Genomic DNA, 18804 nt, shown 5'->3' with positions numbered 1-18804 from the left:
CAAATTAATCACTGTAAAACACACTTCATTCAAAGTTGGTACGGGAAAAATAAAACTCACAGAAACCTTAGTGGTTAATCTTTCCACTGTTCCAACAATCACCCACGCTGGTTTCACTGAAATAAACCCTGAGTTCATCCAGTTAGATGTAAATATATGCTGGCTCCATATACGCTAAAATTACTGTTTATTTCAGTGGAGTCTGGTGTAATTGGCGGTTGCGATTTTGGGGCTGTTTCTGGTTAAACAAAAAGGATTTTACTCTTTACCACAAAGGTTTATCACTATAGAGATGCTTTACATAATGTCTGAGACACTTAAACAATCTGATTCTGTTAGTGGTAAAAACACACACTTTAAGTGAACCTGCACAATTGCCCCTTAACCTTACATTTACTGCACATTACATTCCTGCTTCCCTGCTGCCCAATACTGAATCAAGGTCAAACATTGTTGCTCCCATTAGTCTTTTAAACACAAAAACATAATGGGGTCCAGTTTGAAAAGTACTAAAATGACCCTTTAAGTTATTCAGACAGTCTTTGATCATGCTCTATATCGAAACATATATCTGAAATACATGTACTGTAGTGTAATGGGTACCATCCTTTTTATTGTCTATTGTTTTACAAGATTATGTGTCACATTTTTGGATGGTGATTAGTTCAACATTGTTGTCAATACCAGTATGTGGAGGATGTATAGACCTACATCCTTGTTATCATTTTTTCCATTCTTTTATTTGAGCACAAAATCAGAAATTGGAAAAGCAAATCATTTTCTGTTTTTATCATTTTGTTTTTTGGAATCGAATATTGAAAAAACAAGCCATTTTTTGTTTTATTTTGGAAAAACAAATGAACAAATGATAAATGGATTTATAGGCCTACATCTGGAGTAAGGATTGTATTACAGAGCCGGAACATTAAGATGACTTTATGAATACCAAACAGCACATCATACTAAACAGCCACTAATGTGTTTATCTGTAAAATTAAACACTTCCAGTTTGTCCAAACAGTTAATGGGAGAGCTGCATTAATAGCATGTTCTATGAACATGAAACCACGCAGCCTGCTGACTCAGCTCACCACAGAAAGCAAAAAGGTTGAGGCTCCAAACTTTCACCTGACTGTTATTTTTAGAAGAATAAACAAAAAAATGTGGTTTTAGTATCTGAACATTTTAGTTTTTACATTCATGTGTTTCACAGTGTCTCTCTTTTTCCTGTCTAGCAACCGTTGGTTCGTATTCGTGGTGGGGCCATCGTAGGCGAGGGCCGAGTGGAGGTGTTGAAAAATGGAGAGTGGGGCACCATATGTGATGATAACTGGAACCTGCTGTCTGCGACCGTGGTGTGTCGGGAGCTGGGCTTTGGTACGGCCATAGAGGCCCTGTCTGGAGGTCGCCTAGGGCAAGGTAGACTGCTTTTCCTTTTTCACTTTTATTTGTGCAAGAAAAGTGACTCTTTTTCCAGCTGCTCCTTGCTACACATTTAGATTTGGGGGGAAACATGAGTGAAGGGTAAAGGAAAATGGGTTTTTAAAGGCTTTTTGTGTCATTAGAATCAGCCTAATCTCAGCTAGAGTGCTGCTGTCTCCCTCTTTCAACATCTTCTTTCTCTATAGCAGCTAAAGCATAAAGAAACGTCTGTGAGCAGAAACAGCCTGTACTAACCATACAGTCGACCTGAAACAATCTCATGCCACTGAGCTCAGACTGACAGTCTTAATTGTTGGAACAAACATGCACACATAATGTCCACATGACATGAGATGGAGGGTTACGACTATGTAGCAAAACCACATATCCCAAACATTTTTAGGCCATAATTCTATCCTTTAAGCTGTCCTCCCTGTATCACCCCTGCGTGCCACCGAGCAGAGAATCATGAACTCACAGACCTGATGGTTAAAGCGATTTAGCTCGCTGGAACAGGATAAGTTATATTGTGCAGGTCTGTGAGGATGGGAGTCTGTCCTGAGGTGGTATGAATTTGGACATCACTCTGTCGGGATATATGAAGATTCCTGTGTATTCGTCTTGACTGAGGCAAGAGATAGAGAGAGCCGAGCTCAGCTGGACTGTAGGCAGAGCATGTGGAGAAAAAAAGGCGGGTTTCCTTGACAGATTTGTCAATTTGTCGTTTGTCAGTTGCCCTTATTTTGGCTCTAGATTAATAACCCTTGAGGTAAATATCTGGCTCTTCATCTGTGAAAAGCTCCACTATGTTCACCAGCTACCCCCCCATCTGCATCTGTACCGTTAAGTGCTGGAAAATTAGTGTTAAACTGTTGTGAAATATCAGTTTTGCTGTAAACAGCTGCCTGTTGTGTCTAGAAGCAAGACTGTGAGTAAATAAGTGTGAACCAAAACACTAACATTGGGAGCCAAAACACCATAAAAATGAGCTGAATGAGGCCTTAACGCTTCATAGAGCAGAGGGGAAATGCACATTCAGGTGATAATTGTAGGTTTGTGAATACAAGTGACACTTCTCATACAATTTGATTTATTAATATAAAAAAAAATATTATTGTTAAACTGTCTTAGGGGTTTCTGCCCCTACCTGAATACAATGGAAACATTGTGACCTAAAATAAATAATAATAATTAAAAAATATGAATTTATGCAGCTTTTACACCAAATCTTAGCCCAACAGTATTAACACTGACATAGATTATAGTAAACAAAACTCTTTATTCCCCTGCCACTCTTTTTTCCCTTCTCACCTTGCTTTAATATGTTATTGTACCTGTAAATTCATTAAAAAGAAATAAATTAATAATAATAATAATAATAATAATAATGATAAGAAGAAGAAGAAGAAGAAGAAGAAGAACAATAATGCCTAAGGGCCACAGCAATTTTTTTTTCTTCAAAACAGCGCTTCTGTTTTATACTTTTAGGAAAAACTCTGGGTTGTTTTTGTTTTTGTAACATTTGGGTCTTTTAGTCATTTTGGTAGTGACTTCACTGAGATTATTTTGATGTGTACAATAATATCAGAACTGATAGAAAAAACAACCTAAATAAACTAAAAAAAATTCAAAAAGCTGTAACAACTGAACATTTGGAGTCACATTTGGAAATTGGTAGGTATTTTTATTACAATGCTTAACTTGTGCTTCCTGAGGGTATGGACTGGGCCCAAAAGAAGACCCCCACCCTGTCTAGTTATTTTCTAATGGAGGCCTTCACTCAGAGCAGTCTCACTTTATGGTCTCCAGTGACGAGTCTCTACCCAGACTGCACCAGCAGGGTTCCATCACCCGCTGGCTGCATGGAGAGCTTTATTGCAGCTTTGGAAGTTGGGTCCCCCACCCAACAAAATATGTGCCACTGACCTGCATCTAAATTACACACTCAGCAGATATCTAGCACCTGTTTTATACAGTGCTGTAAAGACCTGGCTCCCTGTTACAAAGATATACTATGGAAAAAAAGTACCATTTTCTCTAAGGGTCTACCAATAATGACTGCATACAACACAGTATTTCTGTGGAGTAGGTGTTCCCTTTTTCATAAACAGGGACATGCTGCACATTCCAGTATTATTAGACATGGAAAATGTTGAAACAGAGAGTGAATGTGACTTTTCCAAAATCATTTTCCATCATGATTTCTCATCAGTGGCACTCTGTGACCCTTCATGGAGAAAAACAAAGCTCAGATGGAAACAATAAAAAAAACCTCAGATGGTCATAGTACACCATGATAAACATTTGCAAAGAACATTATAGGAAAAGGCATGTCTTTTTAGAACATAAAGTATAAATCAGAGCTGTTTTGAATCTTCTCATAACTACTCATCCTTCGTGCTTAGAGTCCGGTTGTTTTAGCAAATATGCTCACATGCTTTTTGGCCATAGTTGGATGGAAAGAGTGAGACCATGTTCCTGTCTGTACGCTGACTATAAAGCTATAGCTGGTTAGCTTAGCTCAGCATAATAACTACAAGCATGGGGAAATATATATATTTTTTGTTCATTTAATATAAAACCCTAAGTGTAAAAATGAGAAGTTGTGGTTTTATGGAGAGTTATAGGCTGTTACACACCATGTTTTGGCTGAGCCACTATGGCCTCTGTTGTCTTCACTCTCACAGTGACCACATGAATACAGGTGCTTGCAGGCCAATTTTTAGACATGTGCAAAGCCAGGCTAGCTGTTTCCCCCTGCTTCTAGTTTTTATGCTAAGCTAGGCTAATACACATGTTGAACTATTCCTTTAAATTCCTAAGATACTAAACCAGAGCTGTCTGTCTCATTCTTGTGAAACATGATATCTCAGGAACGCGTTGAGGGAATTTCTGTAAATTTGGCACAAACATCCACTTGGAACCAAAGATTAAATGATAAGATTTTGGTGGTCAAAGGTCAAACGTCAAGGTCACTGGGACTTCACATCTGTCTCATTTCAAACAAGCTTTACGCCCTGATGTCCTTGTACTGTACAACTAATGATGAGCCTTTATTGTTCATATTCACCACAACTAACTTTGATGACATCTACTGTATTTTACATGTTATATATATTTCTGCCTTTATTTATGGTATTTATTTATTCATCATGGTGTGACTTGGTATATTGACTACTGTTGCAAACTAAATAGCCCCTCAGGGACAATTAAGGCTTTATAATCTGATCTGATCTGATCTAGTCTAATCATTACGTGAATGCCATTTCTCAAAAACGCCTTGAGAGAATTTCCTCAAATTTGGCACAAACATCCACTTGGATTAGATTTTGGTCGTCAAAAGTCAAAGTCACTCTGACCTCACATCCATCTCATTCTCATGAATGCCATATCTCAGTAACACCTTGAATTTTCTCAAACTTAGCATAAACGTCCAGTTGGACTAAACAAAGAAATGATTCCATTTTGGTGGCCTTAGGTCACTGTGGCCTCAAAAAACATGTTTATGGCCATAGCTGAAGAATTCAAACACTAACTATGACAAAATTTCACACAAATGAGTAGACATTTGTGTGATCAGTTGATGAAGTGGTGATACCTTTTTTTATCCAAAATGTCTAAGGTCAACTTCACTGTGACATCATAATGTTTTCTGGACATTATTCGACACCGTAACTCATTTGGTCAGATATTTAAGTGATGACACTCGTCTTGGGTGTCCACCTTCAAACTGTGCAGACTGTATAGATTTTCTCTGCTGCCGGGTTGCAGATTTGTTTGGTGGTAACTCTTGTTTGATTACAAACTGGAGCTGTATTTTTGAATGAAATATGTAAAATGACATGAAATGGAAACACAACACAGGCATGTCTCTGCCATAATAATAATCATGTATTTTTCCCTCTCAGTTTCAGTGGGAAGCATCTTTTGAAACAGTTTGTCTTGTCTGTATTTTTCAGGTATGGGCCCGGTGCATATGAATGAGGTGGAGTGCTCTGGATTTGAGAAGTCCATCACAGAGTGTTTCTTCAACAAGGAGGCTCTTGGTTGCAGCCACGAGGAGGATGCAGCCGTCAGATGTAACGTTCCTGCTATGGGTTTCCAGGAGTCGGTGAGCTTCACTGTTGTGTTAATCACACACCACAGAAACATACTAAGAGACACGACTGTTTAGTTTGCACCAACTGTAGCAGGAGGCGAGGACTGCCCTTCCAAATCTTTTAAGCGTATGGCCTTCTGCAGACGTGCAGATATTGTGCACATCGTGTAGGTATATCTGTATCACAGTCAGTAACCCTTTGAAACCTGGATTGACATCTCTTTTCTTATGGTGCATTCAAATGCCTTTCACAAGTATTTAACCCTTTGGACCCTGAGCTAATTGATTTGATCTCTTCAAAAACATTAGAAAAAAATGGCAGAGAGCAACTTGGCAAGATATGTCACGCAAATTGCAAGAACTTAATAGAAAATCACATTTCTAGATATGATAATTATATATTTTAAATTATTTGACAGAATTAGTAAAAAAAAATGTTAAGCAGTTTATTTTAGGTAATTTCCGTAAGAAATTGTTTTTAGTTTAGATTTGGGTTTTACTTTTTGGCAATTTTCAGGTAACTGTTCTTTTACTTTTTCCTTGTTTCTTGCTCATTTCTGGGTCCGTTCTTCTTAAGTTGCTTGTTGCTGCTTTCCCATGTTTTTGAAAGAAGTAAAGCCAAGTTGCCCAGGTGTCAATACTTGATTGTTCATTCAATCAAGTATTCATTTTTATCATTTTTTAATCATTTTATTCAGTAATCATTCTTACTTTTATTTAGTTAACATCAATACTGTTGCTAAATAGATTGCATTAATACTGATCATTTTACAGTTTCTGACTGCATAACATCATTTTTTTATCAGCATCTTTTATTGCATCTTGTTAGTGCTTCAAGTCATAGTCTTGATTATGACTGTCATGCATATTTTTTCCAAAACCTTACAGTCATTGGTTTAATTAAATTTGCTAGCCTTTTATAGATATCATGAATGCTGGGTTTGTTACTTTACCTTACCTGCTGCTAAATGTATCTTTACCTAAGATTAGAAAAAAAAGTTCCCCCAGTATTTTCAAAATGTTAAAAACCAGCTACATGCTCCCAATGCTCCTGTGAAACATCACTTGTTCTTTTAACAGTATCCTTTAAATCGGCACCTCTGTGCATTTTTCTTAGCTGCGTCTGAGTGGAGGCCGGAACCCCTATGAGGGCCGTGTGGAGGTGCTGGTGGAGAGGAACGGTTCTCTGGTGTGGGGGACGGTGTGCAGTGAAAACTGGGGAACGATGGAGGCCATGGTGGTGTGCAGACAGCTGGGTCTCGGCTTCGCCAGCAATGCTTTCCAGGTACAGGTTGCAGCAGCCAGCGGGTTGGAAGCATCCCGTTTGGGTTTGTGACAGGATTTAGTTTTCTCTCTTCAGTGGAAATGTTACAGCCTTTGAAGTAAATATCACAAAAGAACAAAACCAACAAATGGTGTTTATTCTCCAGCAAACCTAGACAGTACAAATCTGAACACAGGATCTTTGGCAGGAAAAACTCTGGTTTAACCCTAATTTTCTGGTGTACTTTACATGTCAAGTGTAGTATTATTAGTGTTTTTTTGCTGTATCTGGATCTCCAAAGTCCTGATTTATTGTTTGCTGTGTGCACACATTTTCTCACAAATTTCCTAAAGGAATTTACCTGAAAAGAACTGTGTCATTTCATTATAATAGAGAATTTGGTTGAATTTCCTGAGAACAATTTGTGAAAACCTAATCAATTATTGATTTATTTTTGACTCAGTGTTGTAAACTTTATCCATTCAATCCAATCATCTTCTACAAATTGAAAGCACTTTTGAATTTGAATTGTGTCCCAATAATTCAGTTCATTTCTAATGAAAATGAAATGCAAATGGCCTTAATCGTTTCATTTTCGGAATGGATGAATTTAAAAGATTTAATAAAGGAGGCACAGCAGGATGATGACAATTTTCAGTTCATATGATTATTTTAACTTACACTGAAATCCAAAAATGCAGCTTTGAATTTATTTTGTCAGTTTCATCTGCCAGTCTGGAAATTACGAATATAATAATTTCTTATCATCACAGTTGTGTTATGTTTAAAAGTCATTTTGTTAATAGTTATATTTAACCATTTAACAGCTTTTGACAGTTTTTGCAGATGTGTGGAATGAAGAGCAGAGTTTTATGAGAGGAAATAGTAAACTAATGGTTTGTGTGTGATTATAGGTGTATAGATTATAGATATTATAGATTATAGATGTCAGGTTTACCTTGAGGCAAAGTGAGGACTGTTTGTTGGAATAAGGGTGTATTTACTATGTTATGGTTACTGTGTTTGGCTCATTTCTTCATCACATATTCATTCATACATTACATATTCATATATTCCAGTCATAGGAACGTAAGTTGCAGGCTTGTTTGGAGAGTAAAGTTGTACTTTGAAAACACATCATAACACATCATATAGTATCTTGAGAGTATGATGGTCTGGCTGTGCCCTCTAGTGGTCAATGAAGAGAATCACCTTTATTTAAAGCAATCCATTACTGTGAACATGGATACCTTTAACAAAATGAAACATTTGCTTGGCATTATCACAGTAAAATATTTAGTTGATATACAGTCAGCATATATTTGGTATCTTTTCAGGTATAACACACCATTAGACTGAAACTAATGTACTCATAGCATGAGCAGGTCATCAAAATTTACCATTTTTTTTGCCCTCCAATGTTGAACCCAAATCGGCACCAGTGAACACTGCTCTCATATATGAAGTGAACCACAGTGAATTGATTATAGAATTTTTTAAAAGTTCAATTTCATGCTTGATAAAAAACATATATAAGTTTATGTGTGGAGTCTAACCAAGAGTTGCACCTGGGCTTCAAAGTGAGTTTGTAATCCATCAAAGTGTATTTTGTCAGAGGCTGATGGCATGGTGATGTCCCTCTAATGTCAGCTGTGTGGGTCATGTTTTGTCACAGGAGACTTGGTATTGGCCGGGAGAGGTGAACGCAGACGCTGTGGTGATGAGCGGCGTCCGCTGCTCTGGTACTGAGATGTCTCTGTCCCACTGCCTGCACCATGGAGCCCACCTGAGCTGCCCGAAAGGAGGCGGACGCAACGCTGCCGGAGTCTCCTGCTCTGAGAGTAAGATACCCACAGTACATATATAACATAATGTTGTTGGTGGTAAATACTTGTCAGAGGTAATTGTCAGAAATCATGCCCAGATATCATGTATTGTTACATCAGTGAAATAGTCTGTAGCCTCTTTAAAGGAGCTATTTGTAATTTCCAGCCACCCAGTCCAACTGAATGGGGGGCAGTATTTCACTCCTTAGATGCTCTTCTAACTAATGTGTCCATACAACTGCAATTTACTGTCTTCAGTCACGAATAAAGGCAACTCATAACTGACAGCAGAGTAAGAATACAGTCGGTCAAAATAAGGCTGTCGTCTCATGATCTTCATGTGTGGCGTTTGTGTAGAGTTTACTTCACAGCTTACTGAGCTCAGTTTTAGCAACGGCGCAGTAACAAGAAAACAGTCACATCATGTCAAAAATTTATCGTGAACTGTAAGCCTACAGTCTGTGTTGTCATTAGTTTCACCAAAGACTTTTTTTCAGTAAATAGCCAAAGTTTCACGTTACTTACCGGTCTAAAACAAATCGTATCTTTTCACTCTCCAAGAGCTGTCTCCAGTGTGGGAAAGACACACCAATATTACTCTAGATTTGCTGCTTGTGATGGGGATATAACGGTCGTTCTCCCGGAGCTTCTGCAAAGCTGTGTTTCTTACACACTAACTAATTCACTGAGACTGTAACTTCTCTACTCAAACCACCGACTCGGGGTTGTTCCCCATTGATATGTATTTCCTTTTCACCTAAACCTGACCTAAACCCTTAGCCCTCACCATAACCACCAACGGGGGCGCTACACATTAACAGGGGGAGGCACTAATCGACAGGGGAACGCGCTTTGACACAACACTGGCTGGTTCAACTTCTTTATCCTCTCCGGCGTGTCTAAATCTACAGTGTCTCACCGTCGCCTCTCAGGCCCGGATGTGTGATTACAGAAGGGACAGCCTGCTCCTGGCTTCTTAGCAAGGGATATCTCTGCAATACAATACATAGACATCTTGGACATAATGTCAAAAGTGTTACTTCTTCACACTATGTTGATAGGGTTAGTTCATTTTTTGAATGTTTTAATCTAAAATTATGCCCAGATCTCATATACAGCTCCTTTAAAAACATGAATGTTGCATAGTCATGAAAAAAAAAATTAAAAAAAGAAAAAAAATTAGTTAACATTTCCACTTTTAATTATACCTTGACAAAGCCTTTGCTATTCAATTTGTCAGATCACACATGCACACTGAAAAGCTTTGACTCTTGCTCTGCAGTTTTAATTCAGCAAATGGAATGATTTCTGTCTCTGGATCAGCTCTTCCTCAGAGAAATGTTTGCATAACTCAAAGTCCAAAATCCCTCCTGAATCACTGGGGCTCTGCACTTGGAAACAGAAGCCACTCATTTTATTTAGAGCTTCTCCAATGACAGGGCCGTTTTCTTTAGGTTTCTAAAAATGTCTGCTTTTCTGTGGTTTCTGTTTCATCCTCCTGTCCACAGCGGCTCCTGACCTGGTGTTGAACCCTCAGGTGGTGGAGCAGACCACCTACATGGAGGACAGGCCCATGTTCATGCTGCAGTGCGCGTACGAGGAGAACTGTCTGTCCTCCACCTCCAGCCAGGCGCCGGCCAACTCTTACCGCCGCCTGCTGCGCTTCTCCTCCCAGATCCACAACAACGGCCAGTCGGACTTCCGGCCCAAAGCTGGCAGACACTCCTGGGTGTGGCACGACTGTCACAGGTCAGTGTGACAGAGTTCAATGGTTTTGTCCAAAAATCATCATCCAGGGCTGAAAAAAACAACAACAACACACAAATAACACTTGATTTAATGGCCACTTGAGGCTGGCAAGGCAATTTAACCCCCTCACCTAGAAATAAACATGATTTCAACCCGGAACGTAAAACGGTCTTGGTCCTTTTAGTAGGGGCTGACCGACACTGTTTTTTAAGGGCTGATAAAGATACCGATTATAAGTAGTTCATGAGACTGATAAGTGATATTTGTAATCGATATACATTTATAATAAAAATGAAAATCTTTCTCTCAATATTTAGAATTTGGAATATAACAAACTTCAACACAAAACTTTTTGAAATGCCTTTAGCAAATGTTTAACCAAAACTAAAACTTTAAACATCAAATACAGCAAGTTCACAGCAACTTTTCAAAATAAAGTCAAGTGAAAATTTAAACAAAAAAAATGAATAAATAAAAATAGCTCCCTTGAGATTTTACAAAATTCCTCCCATGCTGACACTCCACACACAGACATGATCTTCTTATCTAACTTGTCGAAAGAAAACAAATAGGTGGATTTATCTGAATGCTAAGGGACTTCTTAATAAACTGCTAATCTAGCTCAGAAATTCAGGACGGCATGTTGAAAGTTTGAATTTCCTGTGGTGATGTCTTATATTTTTTCAAAATCTTTTCTACTCTCACATGAAAGGAAATCTGGTTGTAGTGGGGGATACTAAGTAATCACTATTAAACAAATATTTACATAAGATACTTGGATTTATTTAAAGATATTCATGGGCAGTTGTAAAATTCAGCAAAACTTTAAATTATATTAACGAACAGGACACTTTTGTAGTCTTTCTTGCAGAACAATGAGCCTACTGAAATGCATGTGACATTCATCACTGGAATCAGATGTAACCGATTTATGTACAAGGAAGATAAATCACAAGTTAATTATAAATCACAAGTATAAAGTCCTTTATAAACAGCACAGTAGAAGAGGATATTTGAATGATTCAGAAATGACATCTCAAATTAGACTTAATTCAAAGAAAGAGAGATGACTCAGCTCCCATCATGCCTTGTCCCTGCAGCAGTTTTTTTCCATCCTCGTGTTCAGCTACCCTGTAATTGTCAGTGAGCTGTAAGCTATAGCTAGTGTACAAAAAGTTCCACATTTTTTTGTGGTTCCTGTGTTGGCTGGAGGAACAGTTCACTGCTGGCATCTTCATGCAGCTACCAGCTTTCCACACGTCAAACCTTTGGCACATTTGAGTGGCCGAACCTGACAGTCGATCAGGCCAGAATCACACCATTTAAAGAAAAAAGCTGTTGATTGTCGATGCCAACTAGATTTTCTTTTTTGAACATTGTTGCTCTTTCTTTAGCAGAATAGAGTTACAACAGACAAGAAGTGCCTACTTGTACTTTTGTGTGACATTTGAGCCTGACAAGGTTTTTAAAATGATATCTCTGTCTCTGTGTAGGCATTATCACAGTATGGAGGTGTTCACGCTCTATGACCTGTTCAGCCTTAATGGAACCAAAGTGGCAGAAGGACACAAAGCAAGTTTTTGCCTGGAGGACTCAGAGTGTGATGAAGGTAAGAACTGAAATTGACTCTGATTTGACATTAACTTATCTTTTCAGAAATGTGGCAGAAAGACTTGTTTTTTAATAACTGGCTTTTAAAGCTGCATTAATCAAAGTGTATTCTTTTGGCAATGGTTTGTGACTGTGTAAAGTGAGTGACTGAGATCTTCTTAACTCTTACTATTACAGCAATATTAGATTGACTTTATTGAGTGGCTGAAATAGAAATAAACCTGCCAATGTTTTGGACATCATTTCAATCAATGGAAACGCAGTCATCTTGCAGTTGTGTTTTATTGAAATTTCAAAAATATTGCCCAAGTTTTGTGCAAATCTGTAATGGAAACCCCCCCAGTAAGTTGTTAAATGCTTCACTATGTTTACCAATGACTATAGAGTGAATGCAGTGGAGTATTTAGCAGCTAAAGAGCCAGAAAGTTTTCTCAGGAGTTGGTGGAGACTAAAACAGTGTGATTGTTGGTCTTGCACGCATCAGTTGGTCAGAAACACAGTTGCAAATAAGTGCAAATGTCTGCTTTTTAGGATAATATTATGTCAGTGTTCTGTTTATAGCTTGTTCTGCTGCCCCCAAGTGGCCAAAACATCGAGAGAGTTTTATCATTTTAGGAATGGGTCTCAGAGGGTTTATTTGCCAACATTTTTACATTTTGTCTTGTCTTATTTCAGGTATTGAAAAAAGGTACGAATGTGCTAACTTCGGAGAGCAGGGGATCACTGTGGGCTGCTGGGATACCTACAGGCACGACATTGACTGCCAGTGGATCGACATAACTAATGTCAAACCTGGAGATTACATTTTCCAGGTAATGTGTCCTGTGTTCTGTTGCTGTTTTGACTCGTAATGGAGTAAAATGATCTACCCCTCCCTGACTTTTTCATGTTCTTCCCCTCACAGATAGTAATTAATCCAAACTATGAGGTACCGGAGTCAGACTACACAAATAACATGCTGAAATGCAGATGTCGATATGATGGCCATCGTGTATGGATGTACAGCTGCCATAATGGTAAGACTTTGCAATTATCTGGAATAATGTCCGTAATATTTACTGTCCTTTAAAGTTAGTGATGTAATAATTGAGGGTTATGCTGCTGGTAAACCCGAGGTAACTTTAAACTAGAAAAGTCTCCTTGTTTAGAAAAAAATCTCTGTTCATATTATAACATTGTGAAAAGGATCCTGTTGTAGTATGCATGCCAGGCTAGCAGTTGGCGGTGTAACTTTGTAATGGCACACTATAAAAGAATAACATGATTAATGGAATCGGATTTAAAAAAGTAAAAATTGAAATAATAATAATAAAAAAAATCTTATTTTCTCCCATAACTTTGCTCAAAAACAGATTATCATTGAAAACAGTGCATAAACAGGCGGTTGCTTGAACATCCCTGAGCAGTCAAAATAAAATAAAATTATAAATAATAAATTACTACAAAATCAAATATGAAACAATTCAAAAACTAAATGTTGACAGCTTTTACATCATGCTGTTATGTTTCCTTACTATAGAACAGAACATACGTTGTTTTTTGTCGAGGCCCATTGGGGAACAAAATGTGTGAAAAGCCGATGCCGCCTGTGGTAACTTTAGCTCTTCCTGCTAAGATAAAAAGGCTAAAAGGCAGCCTTCTGTTGAAATGTGAATGCGAGCCAAGCCTGTGTTTGGTGGTATTTTTCTGAATAACTGCTATAACCGACCACACCTGCACCTCAGCAATGTGTGCTTTAACCCTTTATATAATCACAATTGATAGCATAAGCAACTTTATGCATGTGAATTGGGGGAAAAAAAGAGGGGTTATCCTGGCGTTGTTATTCTAGGTCGTTGTTAAGTGTTGGTCCAGGACCACCACCAAGTCACATTAATCCGGGGCCGTCGGTCAGTGTTAGTCCAGGACAACGCCAATTCTTCTTTTCTTCTTTTTTTTTTTCAATCACAATCGAGAAGTGCTGCTGATTGGTTGGTTGTAATGTGAATCCTGGACAAATAAGTCATCGATCCAAGAACAAACTAACTTGGGGATTTTAGATGCCATGCATGGTCTCTCCACATAATAACGTTGTCGTGTGAACAAAAGGCCAAACCGCAAGTTTAACGTTTTGTGCAAGAACCTTTGCCGTATAAATGGTTCCTATTTAGGACCATAAACTCAAAGTTTAAGACTCGACTTTAGACTCTGATTAAACTATTGCGCGTGAAGTGTAGTGTTAGGTGGTAATTATGTCTATCTCTGCTAGGTGGCTCATTAAGCATCGAGACAGAACAAACGTTCCCAGGCCTCCTCAACAACCAGGTGACCCACAGGTAAGATAAAACAGAGGAGAGGAGTCGACTGGCAGCCCCCCAACCACTTCGCATCTCCATCTGTGGTGGATTCCCCCTGTCAGCATTGCCCTGGTAACAAAAGTCTTTTCATGTTCTTCCTCATCCATGAGGCAGCAGCTTTTTTTGCCCCCACCCCCAGCTGAATATTTGATCCCCCTCCTGTCCAAACAGAGGCAGCTACAGCCTTACAAACACCTCCAACCTCCCTGGTTAAGAACAAAAGAATGGCGCAGCTCTCCTAGTGCCCTGTGACTTTTCCTTTTTAACAAGTGATGAAATAAACCTGCTGGGAAGTGGCAGGTATTTTACACAAGCTGCAGCATCACAGAGTGTCATCAAAAATGTGTCCTCTTTGAAGTGCCACACTTTAACAGAACCCTGCTGCAATAGTTTTTGTTCAAAGCTGGCCCTGTCTGTTGGTGGCAGGTAGCCTGAGGATGGAGAGGAATCATAGATAACTATAGCAGTGCTATGTCTGGAAATAAATGCAGTATTTTTCCATTTTTCAACTGTTTCATAAAGTGTGTTTTACAAACTAAAGTCCATATACACTGACTTTATGAGCATCTCTTTTGCATGTCAGTTATTTAAGCTCAAGTTTCACATCTACATTATGAATTTTATGCAAATCAAGCTTCAAAAAGCAAACAGCCCATTCATCACAATTTACAAGAGCTAATTGCCCAATACAGCTGCAAAACTAATCCAGCAAGGCTGAAATATATTACACACTGAAGAGCCTCAAAGTGCCCAAAAGTCTTCTTTTTTTTTATAAATAACTGGAGCATATTTTCTCTGGAATTTCTTGAAAAGTACATGGACTGTACATCCCTGTACAGACTTTATGCAAGACTGTAGTCTTTGCATAGAGTCTGAAAAAGTTCACATTTCAAAGAGGAGTTGCACTATAATCCTTTGTAGGTGCCAGTGTCACAAAAGTCATCTCAGTTAGTCCAGAAAAAATTATTTGACCAAAATCTTTCTCACAAATTTACCTATAATTTAAATGATAGTATGCATTACCTATGAGGTTTTAGTTTTGACCAGTACTGCTATTTAGCTTTCCAGTTATTGTGCCAGGTTAGCAAAAACTAAAACCAAATGCGTATTTAAAATGTCTCCCCATTGGTATCGAGCGACATCAATTTCAGCTCCCAGACAGTAGGCAGGTTTACATTACAGATTTGCGTATATTATATATTTTTTTCATATATTTTTGAAAGGTCGATAAAACACAGTTGCAAGATAGCTGCATTTCCACTGACTGATGTTATTTGACTTCTCTCGTGATGTTTTGCGACTTCTTTTCTTGCGATAACATTCCAAGAAGCATGGCGATTGATGTTTAACACATTAGCAGGTTTATGTCTATTGCAGCCACCGCACTAGAGTCATTATTTCCAATCAAAGCCAAGGTAGCCGTTTTATGCGAGCGATTATGGAAAGGCGAGTCCCTTATAGTCCACGATTTCACAGAGGAATTGTGGATTCAAAACTTTAGGATGATCCACTCAACTTTTGAAGAGTTATGTGATGCAGTAACAGCTCTTGTAGCTCCTGCTGCATCATGAGGGAGCCAGTTCATACTGACAAGCACATAGCCATAGCATCATGTGAGCTATAAAAGAGAAAAGTGTTTCCATTTTAGTTTTGTGAAATACCACCTCATGCAGGTTTCTTGAAACTGATGCGTTTCCATTACGCCTGGAACACAATGCATGCATGAGCAGTGCATGATGGCAAGTTGCCAAACTGCAGCGCGTTTCACACTTGTGGTGTTCACACTGGCAGCGTTGTGGCAGTTCTGCAGGGCTGCCTGCTGCTATGAGTTGTGTATTTCCACATTTATCAAATCTGCATGGCCAAAAAAGGGTTTCCATTGCAGTTTTGCAAAATATTGCTTTTTCGAATCCCTTGAAATAACACATCGTGTGAGCGTAAAAACTTTGCGTATATAAATTGATTGATTATCTTATTTGCAATTTTAATTTGTGCAAGTTGAGGGTTAATGGAAACCTGCCTACTGTCTTGATGTATTCATAACTTTTATTACATGTAGCAATATTTTGCTATTGAAGCTAATATGGGAGCTTGTTTCTTTTTTCTCCCTTCATTGCCTTTCTAAAATATCCACATTCATTACACCTACCAACGTAAACCAGCAATTTAACACCACCTAGTAATCTTATATTGCTTAAAGTCCAACTGAAATTAAATCGCTGGCTCTCCAGCTTACCTATGCCCTCTGTAGGTTCATATTTCATAGTGTGGTTTTAGGACCACAGATATAGAAACGTAGATACTTCACTGGCCGCTGCTCTGAGCTTGCCGCAATGCGTTTGCGTGGGTGCCATATTGGGGAGCTCAAGATCTGCTAGTAAAGAACCACATGTGTATTGAGAGATGCAGATTTCACTACAAAATCGACTTAAACTCGCTTTTCATGAAATGTTTCTAAAATGTAGTAAGAAGTTATGAAATTATGTAGTATGTAAGTATGAAATTGCATGAAATTTAAAAAATGCAAATACTTGTTTAAAGTGCCAGTACTGTAAAATTGTACTTAGGTACTGTACTTTGATAAACTACACTCCGTCACTGGATGTTGCTTTTTCAAAAGTTAAAGCTTACATGTCCCAGTGTTGTAGTTATTCAGAAGATTACTGTTTTGTCTCTTTTGACTCCAGTAACTGAAATTAAATACAACAATTAACCACTATCTTGATCACTTTCAGATGTTTATAACAAAACAAATTTCATGACCAGAGCTTGAACTCACCAATATGGCGTCCAGACAGATGCATGTCAAACCAGCAATGCAGTATCTATGTTTCTATATCTATGTTTAGGACGACACAGCCAGTGTGTGCCATTGGTTCTTTGTCTCGTCATTTCTCATCTAACTGCATTAAGACCTGAACAGACCAGCATTTAAAAGAGCAAAAAAAACAGAAGGTGCAATTTCCATTCATTCCAATGGAATACTGGTAATCAATGGATTCACTGGCTAGGACAAAATAGATCGGAGCAAATTTCAAATTTCAACTTGAAAGAACTTTGACCCACTAATGTGCACCTTTAAGCAATAGCAATCTATATTGACAGTGCTGAGGGCCTCTGTGTGAATGTGGAGCTGGAGAATCCAAAGTGGAGAAAGCTTCCATAGCTAACTCACTGTTCTACAGCATTTGCTTTTACTCAGCGTGTTTTGTCAGAAGAAAAAATGTAGAGCGTTTTTAAATAAAAAGAGTTGATGGAAGGCCTACAAGACTGTTTGCAAGCTCATCAGCACAGATCATTTTATTTTCCTTCTTTAACAACCTTTTTATTAATTCAAATTATGTAAAATGGTGAACAAACTGCCGGGTGGTAGTAAACAGAACAGTAAAAAAAAAAAAAAGAAAAAAAAAAAGGAGATAATCTGAAGGAGCTATGAGTGACTTCAGTGGTTAGCTCACCAGGTAGTCACAGTAGTTTCCCAGTGAGCACTAGGTGCAGTACCAGTTTTTTTTTTTTTCAAAATTGACATGTTTCCATTATGCATGGAACATGCATGAGCAGCGCATGACCGCAGCGTGATTCACACTCTTGGTGTTCACGCTGGCAGCGTTGTGGCTGTGACGCTTCTTCAGGGCCACCTGCTGCTATGAGTTCTGAATTTCCACATGAATTTATTTAGGCAATGCTCACGCACTGCTTACGCAGGCAGTGTGTTTCAGGCGTTAGGCATATCTTATATTCGCAGTTTGAAAGTTAATGGAAACCCGCCTAGTCACTACATCACAAAACAGCTGGAACAGAATATTATGCAGACATGAATACATTCTGCTGTGGCGGTGACTCCATTGTTGTATCACAGTCTGAGTAACTGCCAGATTGCAGCCAGAGACAAAACATCAAAGAAGACAAACTTTGAACAGTCTCACATTAACTTTACCTATCATATTTTAATGTCTTTTTCATATCTGCTGTACAAGAATGGATCTTAGCTTAGCGCAAGTCATCCAAAACTAGTGGCACTCTGTTGGCTCTACAGGAGGATTATAGTACTGCTCTTCAGTAACAGGCTTTCACATAAAGGAAGGCTTAAGCTATTTCCTTTCACTACTTTTTTTTTTGCCTTTTTAAGGAAACACAAAGGTACAGATATCATCCTCTCAGAGAAAGAAAAAAGCATTTCTCCCTGTTTAGACAGAGCTGATATTAGTTACTTACTGTTATTGAAGTTAGTTTTTTTTATTTACAGTTTTATTCCTTGTTTTTAAATATGTTACGTACAATAATGTGTGTGAATCCTGTTTTATTGTACTTTTTTTTTATAATGGTGCTATCAAACTGGTCCTCTGTTTTCTGAGGGTGCAGTACATGTTGAACAGCTACATTATGTATACTGACAGTATACTTGAACTGAGAAACAATTTGCTTTGTGTGTTGAACTATAATAAAGGTCAGAGTTATGGAGCAACCAAATCTTTGTTGTGCATGTATGCATTTTTC

The 18804-nt window shown here is 38.3% G+C and overlaps 1 protein-coding gene across 2 annotated transcripts in view; it reads left to right on the top strand.

The window, feature by feature from the left end:
- The window catches only part of loxl2b (lysyl oxidase-like 2b), a 60470-nt gene extending 41693 nt beyond the window's left edge, over positions 1-18777 (top strand). For both annotated transcript variants that reach the window (XM_042488476.2, XM_088077175.1), the window contains 9 exons: positions 1236-1419; positions 5382-5533; positions 6639-6806; positions 8461-8626; positions 10120-10360; positions 11854-11969; positions 12647-12783; positions 12876-12987; positions 14220-18777. In XM_042488476.2, the coding sequence (XP_042344410.1) occupies positions 1236-1419; positions 5382-5533; positions 6639-6806; positions 8461-8626; positions 10120-10360; positions 11854-11969; positions 12647-12783; positions 12876-12987; positions 14220-14290 (1347 nt within the window). In that variant the 3' untranslated portion in view covers positions 14291-18777. The remainder of the gene's footprint in view (positions 1-1235; positions 1420-5381; positions 5534-6638; positions 6807-8460; positions 8627-10119; positions 10361-11853; positions 11970-12646; positions 12784-12875; positions 12988-14219) is intronic.
- The last annotated feature ends 27 nt before the right edge of the window (positions 18778-18804 follow it).

This window comes from Plectropomus leopardus, chromosome 4, assembly GCF_026936395.1.
Source record: "Plectropomus leopardus strain MGB_pleo_1.0 chromosome 4, ASM2693639v1, whole genome shotgun sequence".
Lineage (NCBI taxonomy): Eukaryota > Metazoa > Chordata > Actinopteri > Perciformes > Serranidae > Plectropomus > Plectropomus leopardus.
The sequence above is the reverse complement of the archived record's forward strand: the minus strand, read 5'-3'. Positions and strand labels throughout refer to the sequence as shown.